The sequence below is a fragment of the Bos indicus x Bos taurus genome, chromosome 19 (genome assembly GCF_003369695.1).
Source record: "Bos indicus x Bos taurus breed Angus x Brahman F1 hybrid chromosome 19, Bos_hybrid_MaternalHap_v2.0, whole genome shotgun sequence".
Lineage (NCBI taxonomy): Eukaryota > Metazoa > Chordata > Mammalia > Artiodactyla > Bovidae > Bos > Bos indicus x Bos taurus.
Window position 1 is genome coordinate 44,460,859 of NC_040094.1, and position 17,243 is coordinate 44,478,101.

The 17,243-nt window shown below is 43.7% G+C and overlaps 1 protein-coding gene across 1 annotated transcript in view; it reads left to right on the plus strand.

Annotated features, from left to right (window-relative positions):
• Positions 1-13,265: 13,265 nt before the first annotated feature.
• The window catches only part of DHX8 (DEAH-box helicase 8), a 28,581-nt gene continuing 24,603 nt past the window's right edge, over positions 13,266-17,243 (plus strand). Inside the window, exon 1 of the mRNA XM_027517039.1 lies at positions 13,266-13,606. Coding sequence (XP_027372840.1) covers positions 13,459-13,606 — 148 coding nt within the window. The 5' untranslated portion in view covers positions 13,266-13,458. The remainder of the gene's footprint in view (positions 13,607-17,243) is intronic.

Here is a 17,243-nt window from a genome sequence, read left to right on the forward strand (position 1 = left end):
TTAGAGAAGGCCTGGTCTCTTCCTTCAATTTCCATGTCAAAAATGCTGGAGCAGTCTGATTGGCCTGGCTTGGGTCATGTGTCTGGTCCTAAACCAATCAACCTTTGCAAGGGGAGGGGCAGAAAGGGTCATGTGGCAGAGATAAAACCATTCCTAGAGATTAGGGAATTGATTGTGAGCCTGACAGCTAACTTTTTTTTACAGTTACTTCATTTCTCTGAGTCTTAGTTTTCTGACATGTAAGTGCGACTAATAATACTGTCCAATATCACAGTGAGGTATACAACTCTCACATTTTGACACTTTCATCTTGTTCTTAGATTTAGCTAGTAGTGGAGGCTGAAAAATAATGAGACAAACTGGGAAACCTTTAATGTATTGAAACAAAAAATTTGGTGACATGCAATATTTACTTTCACATATCAAAAGTATGTGTCCACCCAGTCCATTCTGAAGGAGATCAGCCCTGGGATTTCTTTGGAAGGAATGATGCTGAAGCTGAAACTCCAATACTTTGGCCACCTCATGCGAAGAGTTGACTCACTGGAAAAGACTCTGATGCTGGGAGGGATTGGGGGCAGGAGGAGAAGAGGACGACAGAGGATGAGATGGCTGGATGGCATCACTGACTCGATGGACGTGAGTCTGAGTGAACTCCGGGAGTTGGTGATGGACAGGGAGGCCTGGCGTGCTGCGATTCATGGGGTCACAAAGAGTTGGACACAACTGAGCGACTGATCTGATCTGATCAAAAGTATGTAAAGCAGTTACTTTAAAAATTAAATTAATTAATTAATTTATTTTTGGCTGCTTGGTTCTTCATTGCTGCTTACCCTGGGCTTTATCTAGTTGCATCGAGAGAGGGCTACTCTCTAGTTGCTGTGTTTGGGCTTCTCATTGCAGTGGCTTCTCTTATTGAAGAACACAGGCTCTAGAGTGCATAGGCTTCAGTAGTTATGGCACATGGGCTCAATATCTGCAGCTCTTGAGTTCAAGAGCATGAGCTCAGTAATCGTGGCACATGGGCTTAGTTGCCCTGCAGTATGTGGGATCTTCCTGGACCAGGAATTGAACCAATGTCCCCTGCAATGGCAGGCGGATTCTTTCCCACTGAGTCACCAGGGAAGCCCAAACCAGTTACTTTTAAACTCAAATTTGTTTCCTAGGCAAGATCTAAATTCTGGAATTCAGTGTCTAATTAAATCATATGGGGGGGAATCAGGAGGAGTAACATATACACATTACTGAATATAAAATAGGTAACCAACAAGGAATTACTGTACAGCACAGGAAACTATACTCAATATTTCATAATAACCTATAAGGGAAAATAACCTGAAAAAGAATATACATACATACATATATATATATATGAATTATTATGCTGTACACCTGAAACTAACACGATATTGGAAATCAACTATACTTCAATTAAAAATATAAATAAACAATATCTTTAAAACAGGTCTTTCCTGGCAGCTCAGATAGTAAAGAATCTGCCTGCAATTCAGGAGGGTTCGATCCCTGGGTTGGACAGATCACCTGGAGAAGGGAATGGCAACTCACTCCAGTATTCTTGTATAGAAAATTCCACGGACAGAAGAGTCTGGTGGGCTACAGTCCATGGGGTCGCAAAGAGTTGGACATGACTAAGAGACTAACACTACTGGTAAATGAAACTGTGTGAATATTAAAAAATATAAATTGATCTGAAGAGTATTATAAATATTACATAACTAACAAAAAGACAAAAAACACTAGTGTAGGCATAAAAGAACATAATTCAATGGGAAAGTTTTCTGTTTTATGCAAACCAGGTTTACAACTAATAAAGGGAAAGGTAAAATGTAGAAAATTAAATGGATAGTTTTTTAAATCAAGAATTCAAATTATAATAAATATATTGATAATATATCATTCTACATATACAACTTTTAATATACAAAATATGCAATGTATGTCTGTCTTTTATATTTACAGAAATAGCTGAATGACACCCAAAGAGTATGTTTCTGTGTGCTCTGGAGAAAGAAAGATCTCCTTTGAGAAGGGATGTTAATAACCTGAGCATCATTTCCAAAGTGGCCAGAGAGTCAGTGTCTTGATCACAAACCTGCTTGAAATTTACAGGTAGCTGTGAATGATTGCACCAAGCCAAGGCAATTGGGGACAATATGGCTCTTAGACGGAGTTGAAGGATACAGTTCCAGGCTTAAATCATCCCTGCTCAAATTTACTCCTGAAAAGCAGTAGAAATTGGAGGCCCTATCATTTGAGACCTGGCCAAATGGCCTGGCTGACCATCTCCCCACTCCCCTGTATCTTGCAGATCCTACCTACCTCCTGGGGTTGTGATGATAATGACTAAAGTATTATTATACTCCTATCACACTATCATATGCCTACCATATCATTTAGTAGGTACTCAAAACCTACTGAATCTCTTTCTTTTTCCTATGGCTCAATAAAAAAAACTTTGGAAAATCACGGGCACATAAACAAAGATGGCTATAGACATTCATTCTGAGAGCAGGCCACATGGCTCAAATATTGACCACGGTATCCACTGATTTGTTTAAAAGTGATTTCCTGATGGCTCAGACGGTAAAGTGTCTGCCTGCAATGCAGGAGACCCGGGTTCGATCCCTGGGTTGGAAGATCCCCTGGAGAAGGAAATGGCAACCCACTCCAGTACTCTTGCCCAGAAAATCCCATGGATGGAGGAGCCTGGTAAGGTACAGTCCATGGGGTCACAAAGAGTTGGACATGACTGAACGACTTCACTTTCTCTTTTAACTTTCAGAGGATCCCACAGTGATTCTCAATTTGATTCAAGCAAGCTCAATTTGAAAAATATCTTAGTATTCTAAGTGCTTCTTGGCCCCTAAGGAATCAGGCAAGCTAAAGCATGTTTGGATGAAGATTCACATTTAGCCCATGAAACTATATATTGCAATAAAATGCTTATATTTTATCTTGTATGACACAGCCACATGATATAATTATACTGCATGGTATGCCAAAGGCTCAGAATAGCAGAACACTTATTTAAATTGCAGTTTAGAATTTCTCAAATCACTACCTTTTCCTAAGAAGTCCGTGTCCTCATGACATTGTCAGTCCAATTAAACAAAAAAAGCAGGAAATATAGTTTATCATTTGAAAATGCTGTCTCCATCTTATAGCAGAACATCTAGCCATGTGGCTTTGGGCAAACCATTTGATCTCTTCAACTTGAAAAACATTTTCATGCCTACCACGTGCAAGGTTTGGGGATGGACTTCTGTGGGATGATTCAGACATGCCTTTGATGAGAAAGGCATGCTGGGTAGGGATCTTCAGTAGAAGTAAGTAGAGAATCTGCAATAGTTCTGGAAGCAGAGTATTAAGGAGGGGGAATTAGCAAGTGGTTTGGTTTGGTGGAAGCATATGGACATGTAGATGCGCAGGGGCGCTAACAAAGGTTGTTGGGAAGCTATTAATAGGATAGAGGGCTCCTAAGTGAGGCAGGCATCCCAGATTTGGAGCCTGGATGACTTGGAGCATTGGATGTCTTTTAAGAAGCATTAGGGAAAATGGCAGGAAGTGTTAGCGTGAGGGAAAAGAATGATGCTTTTGGTTTTAAACATGCTAAGCTTAAGATCCTACTTGGATATCCAGCTGGAGCTTCCAATAGGTAACTGATATAGAAGATTAGAGTTTGAGAGTTGCAGGGGCTGGAGATAGAGGTCTGCGAGTTGCCAGAAGTGATAGCCGAATTTGATTGGATCCATGTTGATTAGGACATGGGTTCAGCTTATATAATAGCAACACCCTAATATGGTGATTTCAAACAGACAGAAGTGTATTTCTTCCTCACATAATAATTCACTATAGAGGAGCCTAGGGCTGGTATGGTGGTTCTGAGAGGTCAGAGATTAGGATGCTTCTATCTCTTTGCTCTAGGAACCTTAGGGTCCTGACCTTGTGTACACTGTCTGAGAAGACTCGACATTATCACCTCTGTACTTCCAGGGAAGGGGGGGATAATGAGGAAAAGACAGGACCTGAAAGTAATAGGACTAGAATCAGGGGAGTCACCTGTGGTTTAGTGGTTAGGACCTGACATTTGCCCTGCCACAGCCCAGGTTCAATCCCTGGTCTGGGAACTAAGATCCTGCAAGTTATGTAGCCATGGCCAAACAGACATAAACTATAGGACCAGAATCCCAGTCTTAGCTAGATGTGTGGCTGCTCACAATAAAGGTTACATTGCTTGTCCTTCTTGTAGATAAGCAGCCAATAAGAGGTGAGCAAAAGACATATGAACCACTTTAAGGTCTGCTCTATAAACATGTTTTAAATATCAATATATCCTTGCATAATGAATCAGAGAGTGCACTGTGGTGGCAGCTGAATTAAAGAGGAGTTTCACAAGGGCTTCCCTTGTGGCTTAGCTGGTAAAGAATCCACCTGCAATGCAGGAGACCTGGGTTCGATCCCTAGGTTGGGAACATCCCCTGGAGAAGGGAAAGGCTACCCACTCCAGTATTCTGGCCTGGAGAATTCCATGGAGTGTATAGTCCATGGGGTTGTAAAGAGTTGGACACAACTGAGCGACCTTCACTCACTCACTCACTTCACAAGGGCTTCCCTGATAACTCAGTTGGTAAAGAATCTGCCTACAATTCAGGAGACCCTGGTTCAATTCCTGGGTTGGGAAGACCACTGGAGAAGGGATAGACTACCGACTCCAGTATTCTTGGGCTTCCCTTGTGGCTCAGCTGGTAAAAAATCCACCTGCAATGAGGGAAACCTGGGTTTGATCCCTGGGTTGGGAAGGTCCCTGAAGAAGGGAAAGGCTCGCCACTCCAGTATTCTGGCCTGGAGAATTCCATGGACTACAGTCCATGGGGTTGCAGAGAGTCAGACACGACTGAGCGACTTTCACTTTCACTTCACAATGCCACCCACATGTCAAGGAAGACGAGAACTCAAGATAGGGCAGTGGGCCTCAACTGGGGTTGGTTTTGCCCCTCAGGGGACATTTGGCAACCTCTGGGGACATTTTTGGTTGTCAAGACTAGGGGCAGAGGATGCTATTGGCTTCTAGTGGTAGGGATCAGGGATGCTGCTAAACAGCCTATAGTGCATAGGAAAACCCCACCACCCGCAAAGAATGATTGCTGCCTAAAAGGTCAATAGCGTTAAGATGGAGAAATCTTGTGTTAGGGGATTAGGGCAGTGGTTCCCAAACTTTGCTACACATTGGAATCACCCAAGAAGCCTTAAAAAATCCTGATGCCCAGGTCACACCCAGAGCAATGAACTCAGAGTATCTCAGAGTGAGACCCAGACAGAAGTAACTGGTAAATTCTGTGAACAGGGAGTTTTAGCAGTGACTGACACAGAGTGGGTTCTCAATACACATCTGTTGAATGAATGAATACATAAATGAATAACTTCAAGAGGGTGGAAGCAAATGGCCAGGAGTTGAGGGGATAAGTTGGAGAAGGGGGCAGGCAGAGAACCAGAACTCCGAATATAGTTTACATTTCTCAGAGCTCTGGTTATATCAGGAGATAGAGAAAGACAGTAGGATGATCAAAAGCATATAGAGAAAAGATTTCTTATTTTTAGGACAGTGGGGACTTGAACATGTTTGTAGGAAGAAGGTAAGAAACAAGGAGAGAGAAAGGGTAAGGATGCAAGAGATCAGAGAGGTTGTCAATGGAGGGGACAAGATGAAGAACATCATGGATGCTTGAGCTTTGAGGAGGAGAAAGGATACATCCCTAGAGACAGAAAGAAATATCAGGTGAAAGTGTGGACTGATTCTGAGATGGAGGTGAGAGCAGGGATGGGAGGGAAGTCTTGAATGGCTTTCTTTTTTCCCTATAAGTAGGAGGTGAAGTCTTCTGAAAATGATGGTGGTAGGTATGGGTTTGGGACTTCAGGAGAGTTTAGACATCTTGAGTCATGTTGTATGGGAAACCACTGTCCAGAAGAGCCCTAATGCGGCCCAGGCGAAGTTCAAGATTATGAATTTATCCTGGGTTGAACCAGCTTGACCTTGGGACTGTTTCTAGCAATACCCAGCAGTGTGGGAGGGAAGAAACAGGGTGACGGGAGCCACTTGGGGTTGGCAGATCAGGACAGCAAAAACCAATGAAGGGAGGGATTCCTTGACATTTGTGAGCATATTTCCAAATGTTTGAGAGAATATGAGTGAAACTGAGAGAATTCTGATAGATGGGAAGCAAGGATAGATGAAAGATTTAGAGGCACCATGAAAATTACAAGAAGGTCCAGTGGTGGAAAGGATGCACTGGGTTAGAGAGAGGAGTTTCAGGTATTGAGATCAGGGGAGTAAAACCATTTCAAATAATGATGGCCTTTAATGAATGGATTTGATGACATTATCTCTTAAATCTTGGCCAACTCTAAAACTTCAGGAGAAGTACACATGATTGAATATTGCCTTTAAACCCAAATATGCAAGTAGCTGATAGTGTGACCCCAATCAGTCCTTGTCACAAGTGAAGTTTCATTAAGTCCAAGTCCATGGGGATAAAACAGGACAGGGATTTCTGGACATGCTCAGTAAGACAGGTTGATCAACCAATATGGAATCTCCGTGTCCTGAAAAAATTTTCAAACAAGTTCTACCCATATTGCTATTTGAGAGTTAATGGAATATTATAGAGTCTTTCTGGGTCATGTAAAAGCAAATCTATGGGGGTAGTTCCCTGGTGGTTCAGTGGTTAGGACTCTGAGCTTCCACTACAGGGAGCACAGGTTCGACCCCTGCTCGGGGAATTAAGATCCTGCAAGCTGAGCAGTACAGTAAAAAAAATAAATAAATAAGAAGAAACACTATTTGCCCCACACAAACCCATGTGAAAAACCTTTATCCTCACTTTTCCCTTTCCTCTCCCTCAGCTGATTTGCAACAAAAGAGGGTAAGATGTTGCTGTGTGGAACAAATGAACTTATTGGAAAGATGAAACCATAGGCTGGAGGTCTCAGACTAGGAACACTATTGAGAGGCAAAGGGGATGCTCATTAGGATTCGTGATCATTACTGAACCAAGCAGGGAACTGGAGGCCCTGAACTCTGTCTCTTTTCTCCTTCGCCCTGAAAGCCAGAGCCAGCTCCCTAATTGCCCCATATGCTGGTTTTATTTGGTGGCTCAGCTGGGTGGAGTGAACCCTAGGAAGAGATGCATTCATTTTTAGTTACCTCACCAGATTGCTAATTTTCACTCTGGAGGCATCAATCACCATAATGACTATAATCCCAGGACGGAGAGGCATCTATTTTGGCACCAGGGCAGCAGCTCTTGCTGCCACCAAAGATCCTCTGAGGCTCAGGGCCTGGAGAGCCCAGGGAGGAGTCCCACACGGCTCTTTCTGCTGGGCACTCTCAGACTTGGGACGGAAGACACGCTGGGAATTCATTCTTCTTTTCTTGGGTGAAAAAAAATGGAGTTTTCGGAGGAGCAGTTTCTTTGGAGTTAGTGGCAAGCATACAGATTAACACAGACCTTTGGCCCCAAGCTAACTGGACAGCTGTTTACATCCCTGATTTGTAAACAGAACACCAGCCTCTCTGTTCTCTCCTCTTTTCCTATCAACATATTTCTTGGTTTGCCTTTTTTTTTTTTTGTATGTCTCCTGAGGAAAGCCTTAAGTTTCTAAAGAATGACCTCAAACAGAAACCAGAGGGTAAAGAAATACCTTCCTCCCAGAGATGGGGGCTAAATGTCACTAGAGAAAAAAAAAAAAAAAAAGCTCTGTGTAACTTGTCACTTTGTTTCCTAGACTTGTAATATTCATTATTTAAAAATTTTTCTTTTTAAAGAAAATCGACCTAAATGAAGTCTACAAAACATCCACTAGATTCTGAAGTTCGGTCACTTAAAGGATGATTAACATTTAAACATTTCACATGATTAAATTAACATGTGAAAATTTCTTACCACTCCCACAGAGGGTGAGGAGGTAGAGATGGGGGAATAAATTCTCTTAACAAGTTCACATCCTAAGGGTGTCTGATATATTTTTTTTTTTCTTGACATTTTAAAGACAGCCCTTAAAGTGGGAGAGAAAGGAGGAGACTTGACTGTGACAAAAAAAGAAAAAGCCTGTTAAGAAGGAATTTTTTTTTTTTTTTTTGCCTAATACTATAAAACTTTGGAGAATTTAGAGCTCAAAGCATCCATTATTTATGTGGATGGCAGGTTGATGGCCTGAAAAGAGGGGAAATTTAAGGTCAGGGACATTTAGGGCAAAATGGAGGTTGTGCTTGGGCATTGGAAGATAAGGCAGACAAATAAAGGATTGCAACAGGAGGAACGGTCCTGTGAGGTGGCCCTGGCCGCATCTGCCCCCTTCCCTCCCCCGGCTGCCCTTGGCTGACCTGACGTGCTTTGGTTTTTTGTCTCCCAATCACCTGCCCTCCTGTTTAGGCAGCACAGAGACTGGAGTAATAAACACAGCTCTGCCACCAGCCACGAGTGTGGCATTAAGAATATTCTAGTTCTTCCTTGATGACTTTCCACTGCCTTTCCAATCCCTAATGATACTTTCCAGAACCTATCACAGTGTCTGGGCACAAAGTAGATGTTCAGCACATCACTGATGAATTGATTCAAATTTGGAGAAGATTTTGGGGGAAAAGAGTGAAAAAAAAGAGGGGTATTTCACTACTTCACTCTCTCTGGGCTTCTGTCCCTCAGCAAAGGCCTCAGATGAAAGGGTTCTGGCCACTGGCATTAATGTCTTTCAGTTGGTTCCCAGGCTCTCTGATTAGGTCAGGCCGCAGTAGAGCAGTGAAAGTGAAGCCACCCAGTCGTGTCCAACTCTTTGCGACCCCATGGACTGTAGCCTACCAGGCTCCTCTTGTCTCCGGGCAAGAATACTGGAGTGGGTTGCCATTTCCTTCTCCAGGGGATCTTCCCGCTCCAGGGATCAAACCCAGGTCTCCAGCACTGTAGGCAGATGCTTTACTGTCTGAGCCACCAAGGAAGTCACAGAGCAATGAAGCAGGTGCCATTTTTTCCTGAAGTCTCACTGCATTAATAACAATGACAGTTGAGTGGCAGTTATATGTGTGTGTGCTTAGTCGCTCAGTCATGTCTGACTCTTTGCAACCGCATGGACTGTAGCTCACCAGGCTCCTTGGCCCAAGGGGATTCTCCAGGCAAGAATACTGGAGTGGGTTGCCATACCCTCCTCCAGGGGGTCTTCCCAACCCAGGGATGGAACCCAGGTCTCCTGCGTTGCAGGAGGATGCTTTTACCATCTGAGCCACCAGGGCAGCCCCAAGCAAATCATTCTGATTTTGGCTTCCAGAGCAGAGGTATTCCCCCTAAGGTCCCAGCAGAAAAAGTCAGGGCTGTCTTGTTTGCAGCAACACCATTTTGTTTTGGTGACAGGAAGTCCGGTGGTTTTTCTCACCAACTTCTGCAAGGATGCCTGCCATCTATCAACTCCACACTTCTGCCCTCGCCCATCTAGTCTAGGATTTCCCAGCAGCTCAAGACTTCCTTCTCTGCTTCCTACTTTCCCTCAACCCCCAAGTTCTTATCCCAATGCCAGCATCTGGGACCAGCCTCTGGGACAAAACAGAAATAATGTGGGAATTGCGGTGAGAGTTGAATATACATATCAGTCTAGGAGTAGGCATACAAGCAAAGCCCTTGTTACTACTGGATCAGGGTGGGAAGTCATTTCTGATCCATGATGGGTGGTGGCAGTGATTAAGCATAAGCTATTTGTTTCAATATTATAAATATTGTCTTGTGAAGGCAGGTTATTTACTGGGAACCATCAATAGCTGTATTAAACAGGCCAAATGGAGGCTGTCCAAGGAAAGTAATATAATACTGATGAGCAATTAATTATACCTGGTATAATATTTCTTTCTTTTTGTTTTTTTTTGGCCACACCCAGCAGCACATGGGATCTTAGTTTCCCAGATGGAACCCACACCCCCTGCAGTGGAAGCACAGAGTCTTAACCATTGGACTGCCAGGGAAGTACTTATCTGGTATAATATTTGGAAATGTATTCAAAGGATGATCCAGAATATATCCAAATATATTCAACGTGAATTAATTCACTTTTGTTTTTTGGCCACACTGTGTGACTTGAGGGATCTTTGTTCCTGGACCAGGGATTGAACGCAGGTTCTTGGCATTGAAAGCGAGAAGTCCTAACACTGGACTGCCAGGGAATTTCCAGAATGAATTCACTTAAAAAATTATTTTATTTATTTTTTATTGAGGTATAGTTGATGTACATTATTATGTAAGTTTCAGATGTACAGCATAGTGATTCACAATCATAATTTTTAAGGGTTATGCTCTATTTATAGTTATAAAATATTGGCTATATTTCCTGTGCTATACAATATACCCTTGTAAGAATAAACTCACTTAAAAAAAATTTTTTTTAATTTACTATGTTGTGTTAGTTTCAGGTGTACAGTAAAGTGAATCAGTCATACATATACCCACAGTTTTTAAAGTCTTTTCCCTATATAGTAGGCCCTTATTAGTTATCTGTTTTATATATAGTAGTGTGTATATGTCAATCCCAATCTCCCAATTTTCCCCTCCCTGCTGTGAAGTCACTTTTATACTACATTTGGTTCAGTGTCTTTCATGGGAAGAGGGAGGAAGATTCCACATGCATGTGTGTTTGGGCTATCAATTTATCAGTAGCTATGCACTTAATGTTCTCCTCTGGCTTCAAAAAGCATCCCTTGGTATTATAGGGTATATGTGTATTGCACAAAAAACTTTGACTTCTGAAAATTTGTACTTAATGGCATACACAATTAAATCAATGTTTTGTTGTTACTATTTACTATGGAGATGTGTGTTCAATAATTACCTCCCCCTGCCAAATTAAAAAAGTTTTTGTAGTTTTCTTATAGTACTGTTACCACTACTACATATTATGGTTCTATAGCCTTTTTTCCCTCAGAACTTTTAAAACAAAACAAACTCCATGTTTTCTTCTCCCCATCCAGTTAAATATTGGAGGAAAGCAGAACATAAACGTATATATATTTTGAAAGGCAAAGAAGCACAAAGAAAAAATTCAGTGGAATAAGCCCCAGGTAGCCCTGCTCCAAGCTGGCAAGTTGAGCTTGTTGAATCAGATGCAAGATTTTCCATCCCATTCATGTGGGAACAGAGGAAGAGAAAGGGGAGTGGGAAGAACACAGAGGGTACAGTGCTGATCCTTAGGATCCTGGAAACATGGAGTTCTCGGAAGTGACGAGAACTACAGTGAGATGATCAAAGAACAGAGTTCAAAGATGCAGTAGTGTAATGTACCCTGAAGCTAAAAGCAAAAGGGTCTGACTCCCTCCCTTTTGATGAGAAGGCCATCAAAAGGCACTTGGGGGTGCCTCCTGTTTCCTCATTCATCATGCAGTGTGGTGGGGTGTGGGAAATCCTCACCTCACCATGTTGCTGCTGCTGCTGTTTAGTTGCTAAGTTGTGTCCAACTCTTTGCAAGGCCATGGACAGTCACCCCCCAGACTCCTCTGTCCATGGGATTTCCCAGGCAAGAATACTGGAGAGGGTTGCCATTTCCTTATCCAGGGAATCTTCCAGACCTAGGGATCGAATCCGTGTCTCCTACTTGACAGGCAGATTCTTTACCACTGAGCCACTTGGGAAGCCCCTCTCCTCACCATAGTTTGTCACAAAGGAAAAGGGGACCTGAAGCAGAAGCTGGGAGACCTGAGCTTACTGACTTTGGGTTCATAGCACAGCTGATATTTGAGGGAACAAGTTCTGAGAGGACTGAGGGTATTAGCATCTGGAAAACTGGAGGTTGAGAAGTGGTTTTCACAGGAGAGGAGCCAGGTGGCTCTCTGGTGCCTCAGACTTTGGGGATCTGTTCTTGACAGACTTGATGGTGACCACTGTCTCAGCTTTGGGATTATAGCAACTGCCATTGTACTGTGTTTATGAATCAGGATCCTTGTATGGTTATCTCATTTGGTCATCACCTAAACCCAGTCAGAGCAATATTCTCCAAGTTTACAGACGAGAAAACTAAGGTCCAAGAGCTTAAGGTCACTCAGGTAGGTAGGAGAAGTATCAGTTTCTTCATCTGTAAAGTGAATTAATGATAGCACCAGGTTCCACTGCCTGCTGATTTGTTACAGAATCTCTTGGAATCGTCATGATCCGAGCAGATGCAACGCCCCAGGAATATAGGGGTCTCCGGTTAAGCCAATCTTGCCTTTTCCAGAGGTGAATTCAGGTTGGTTTTTTTTTCAAGACTTCTAAAGTGCAGGCGCGGCTTAAAGCTCAACATTCAGAAAACGAAGATCATGGCATCTGGTCCCACCACTTCATGGGAAATAGATGGGGAAACAGTGGAAACAGTGTCAGACTTTATTTTTCTGGGTTCCAAAATCACTACAGATGGTGACTGCAGCCATGAAATTAAAAGACGCTTACTCCTTGGAAGGAAAGTTATGACCAACCTAGATGGCATATTCAAAAGCAGAGACATTACTTTGCCAACAAAGGTTCGTTTAGTCAAGGCTATGGTTTTTCCTGTGGTCATGTATGGATGTGAGAGTTGGACTGTGAAGAAGGCTGAGCGCGGAAGAATTGATGCTTTTGAACTGTGGTGTTGGAGAAGACTCTTGAGAGTCCCTTGGACTGCAAGGAGATCCAACCAGTCCATTCTGAAGGAGATCAGCCCTGGGATTTCTTTGGAAGGAATTTTGCTAAAGCTGAAACTCCAGTACTTTGGCCACCTCATGAGAAAAGTTGATTCATTGGAAAAGACTCTGATGCTGGGAGGGATTGGGGGCAGGAGGAGAAAGGGACGACAGAGGATGAGATGGCTGGATGGCATCACTGACTCGATGGACGTGAGTCTGAGTGAACTCCGGGAGTTGGTGATGGACAGGGAGGCCTGGCGTGCTGCGATTCATGGGGTCGCAGAGTCGGACACGACTGAGCGACTGATCTGATCTGATCTGATCTGAAAGCGAAGGCGCGGCGGGTGTGTCTGGGGCGGGGCGGGGCGGGGGGAGGGGGGAGGAGACCGGAGGAGGCTGCGGCTCCCGCCTCCTCAGCTCACCCTGCGCAGGCCACGGTCGCCCTCTGCCGACACAGGGCAGAAGCGCGAGTGTATGTTTTCGTGCCTGAAAGCCGGCCAAGAAGACCGCTGACCTATAGAGGGCGCCCGTCAGCGTGCTGAGTAACCCATTCAGCTGTCCCTTCCTCGAGCACTTCCTGTCTGATCTCTATGGTCCATCCGGTTACGTCAAGAAAAGTTCCTGGAGCTTTCGATTTATCGTAAACAAAAGAGGAGCGCCGACCCGGAAGTTGAAACTGGAGCAGGGGCGGGGGTAGCTCGGAGGGCCGGCAGTAAGGGGGCCAAGTGGGAGTAGCTCCGAAGGACCGCGGTGAGGGGCCCCGGGAAGCCGTAGCCATGGCCGTGGCTGTGGCCATGGCGGGAGCCGTACCCGGGACAGAGCTAGGCCCCGCAGAAGAACTCGCCAAACTCGAGTATCTGTCTTTGGTGTCAAAGGTTTGCACCGAGCTGGATAATCACTTAGGTATCAACGACAAGGATTTGGGTGAGTCTGCGGAGGTCCGTGTGGCCTCTGGGTTTGGGCTCGAGGAAAGCGGAAGGAGAAGGGGGATTGATGGGCCGAGTGTGTGTGTCTGTCACAGAGACTTGGCCCAGGGCACTTGCGGCCGTGGCCTCCTCTTGAGAATTCTCCAGGCCGAGCTGTTAGAACGCTTTTCCCAGAACTGTCAGTGAAACCCGGAGCGGCCGTCGCTGCTTGCCTCCCCCTCTGCCCCCCTGCTTTCCCCACCCGCCCCCCAGCCCCCTCAGCCCCCCCCCCCAGCACTCCCCCCCCCAGCCCCAGATAATTAAACAGCGTTAACAGCAGCAACGCAGAGTCACATGATGATGATGGTGATGATGTTTTTCATGGCAGCTACTTACTGAGTTCCCACTACTTGCCAGATATTATGCTTAGTGTTTTACTTTGTCTTATTTGCTCTTCATACCATCCTGTGAGATAGTATTTTCTGTTTATGGATTGCGAAAACAAGGCTCTGAGTAATTAAGTAACACCCCCCCCCCCCCACCCCTTCAAGATCACATACCAAAATGTACGGTGAGCTTGGTCTGGAATCCAAGTCTGTAACTTTAACTGTGCTCTTAACCATTCATGCTTATACTGTCTCTGAAGCACCAATGTATAGTGTCTCTCAAACATTAGACGTCTTGGGACAAAATGCACGTGGGGCGAATACAAACTGAGGAAATGGAAAAGACTAGGGCCCCACAGCCCAGGCTGCAGGCAGGTGGAATCCTCCTGGAGGCAGAGGGATGGGTAGGGTCTAGGGCATGGGTGGAGGAATTGACTTGATAGGCACAGGGATGCTTCATTTTAACTGGAAGGAGGGCAAAATGTGATTTTAAATGCAGGTGGGTTTAGGGATAGGTGGTAGGGAGATGAGGGAGAGAGTTCCCATTTGACAGTTCTGTTTTCTAAATGAAGAGAAAGTCATCAGTTGAAGAGATGGAAGAAACGGACACATACATGAGGAAGGGGGTCAGGGAGGTTAGAAGTATGATCTAGGGTAAGATACATAATTTCTCTGCAGCTGTTTTTCTTATCTGTGAAATAGGGATGATACTGTGTTCTTCACAGGGTTACCATGTAGCACCTGCGTATTTTAGTTCACTTTTCTCTTGCTTGTCATCAGGATGTGCCTATCTTGCGTAATTTTTTCTCAGTTTACTCTTTTTTTGATAATGAGGTGATAGACTGGTCAGGTTGCTATCTCTCTGGCTAATATGTTCCTTCATTCAGCAAATGTTCATTGAGTTGGGGGATTAGGAATACAGTAGAGTACAAGATAGATTCCCTCAGTGGGCTTACATTGTTTCCCTCTCTCTTTTAAACTACAGAGTACTAATGCCTTAGCTCTTTTTAGAGGAAACAAAAAGTTCTTGAGACCAAAACTGCCCCACCTCCACCTTCATAGGCCACTTGCAAGTCCGGTTTGTCACCTGCTATAGATTGGAGGTTTCAATGACCCCCTCCTTGGGTTTGATTAATTTATTAGAGCGCCTCACAGAACTCAGAGACACATTTTACTAACTGATTTATTATAAAAGGATGTAACAGCTAAATGGAAGGTATGTAACAAGGAGAGAGGAGCTCCCATGCTCTCTGAGTGCCCCACTCTCCCTGAACCTCCATGCATTCACCAATCTGGAAACTCTCCAAACCCTCTCTGGATATTTATGGAGGCCTCATTGTATGAGCACTCATGTATTATATAGGCACAGCTCTCATTGTATAGGCACAACTGATTAAATCATTGGCCATTGATGATGATGTTCAGTTGCTAAGTCATGTCTGACTCTTTGCAACCCCATGGACTGCAGCATGCCAGGCTTCCCCATCCTTCACTGTCTCCCAGAGTTTGCTCAAACTCATGTCCATGGATGAGTAATCCCATCCAACCATTGATGACTGAACTCAATCTCCAGCCTCTCTCCCCTTCCAGAGATCAGGGTAGGGCTGAAAGTTCCAGCCCTCTAATCTCTTGATTGGTTTCCTTGACAACTAACCCTCATCCTAGTTACCTAGGGGTTTTCCTAAGGTTATCTCAGAAAAGTAAATAATAACTTATTCTCTGCGTTTAGGAAATTCCAAGGGTTTAGGAGCTCCACGCCAGGGATAGAAACCAAATATGTGTTTCTTCTTATAAATCACAGTATTTATACTGTGATAAATTTATACACTGTTAAACACAGATTTACGGAACCAGTAACATTAAAAATAGTAATATTGGAAAAGTGTGATTGCCAGAGTTGGTTTTAGTAACAAAAAAGCTAAACTGCCAGAGTTGGTTTTAATAACAGAAAGTTATATATTTATTTCTTGTGTATTTTACTTGTTGACTTAATTTTTTTATTTTGACCTTGATGTATTATCATTTAAATCAATGTCATTATTTTTCCTGTTTTCAACAATGCTGCTGCTGCTGCTAAGTCGCTTTAGTCATGTCCGACTCTGTGCAACCCCATAGATGGCAGCCCACCAGGCTCCCCCGTCCCTGGGATTCTCAAGGCAAGAACACTGGAGTGGGCTGCCATTTCCTTCTCCAGTGCATGAAAGTGAAAAGTGAAAGTGAGGTCGCTCAGTCGTGTCTGACTCTTTGTGACCCCATGGACTGTAGCCTACCAGGCTCCTCTGTCCGTGGGATTTTCCAGGCAAGAGTACTGGAGTGGGTTGCCATTGCCTTCTCTGTTTCAACAATGAGGTTGTTTTTAATTACTGATTCATTTTTGATAGTTCAGTTATATGATGTCCTCATATAATTCTGAAAATTAAAAATAAACCCTCATTAATGACAGCTACAGTGTGAATGCTGGTGACTTCTTTAGGACTGGCTCTTTTGAGCATTGTGTGACTAGCACCATGTGATTTAGTTCTCTGTCTACATTCTCTAAAGAATTTGGGCTCTGAAATCAGATTTCTGGATTCCAGTTCTGGTTCCACCAATTATTTTTGGGTAGGTCATTGTCTCAAACCCTCAGCCTCCTCATCTGTGAAACAGGGACAGTAGTACTACCTACCTATAAGGGTTGTTGTGAGAACCATGGGGGTAACCCATGTGAAGCACTTAGCATAGTGCCTGGAATGTAGTAGATGTTTAAGAAGTCTTCACCATTGGCACTGTTGTCATTAACTTTAAATAAAAACCTGATGGCATCTGGCTTTCACTTAACATCATAAAAAAGGTAAAGGCAAATTTCAGCATGGAAATGGTGTGTGGTACTAGTTTATAAGTTGGTTATCCAGATCTTCCATGTTTTCATTATTATTTTTTAGGATTAAAATCCAAATGAAGGGAATTGCCTGATGGTCCAGTGGTTAGGTCTCCATTCTTTTCTTGCCTAGGACCTGGGTTCAATCCCTGGTTGGGGAACTAAGATCTTAAAAGCCATATGGCATGACCAAAAAAAAAAAAGTCCAACTGAAATCATTAGAAGTTGAGGCAATTTTCTCAATCTATCATAAAATGCACTTTTCTCCTGCAAGTCTCTTAATTAATAGTTCTAATATTGGAAATTTTGAAAACTAGGCGGGTTTGTGAAATTTGGGAGTGGGGAGCAAGTGAGTCTTTCACCAACTTGGATATTGTACCACCCAGTGGCTGCCTGGACCTCATATATATTAT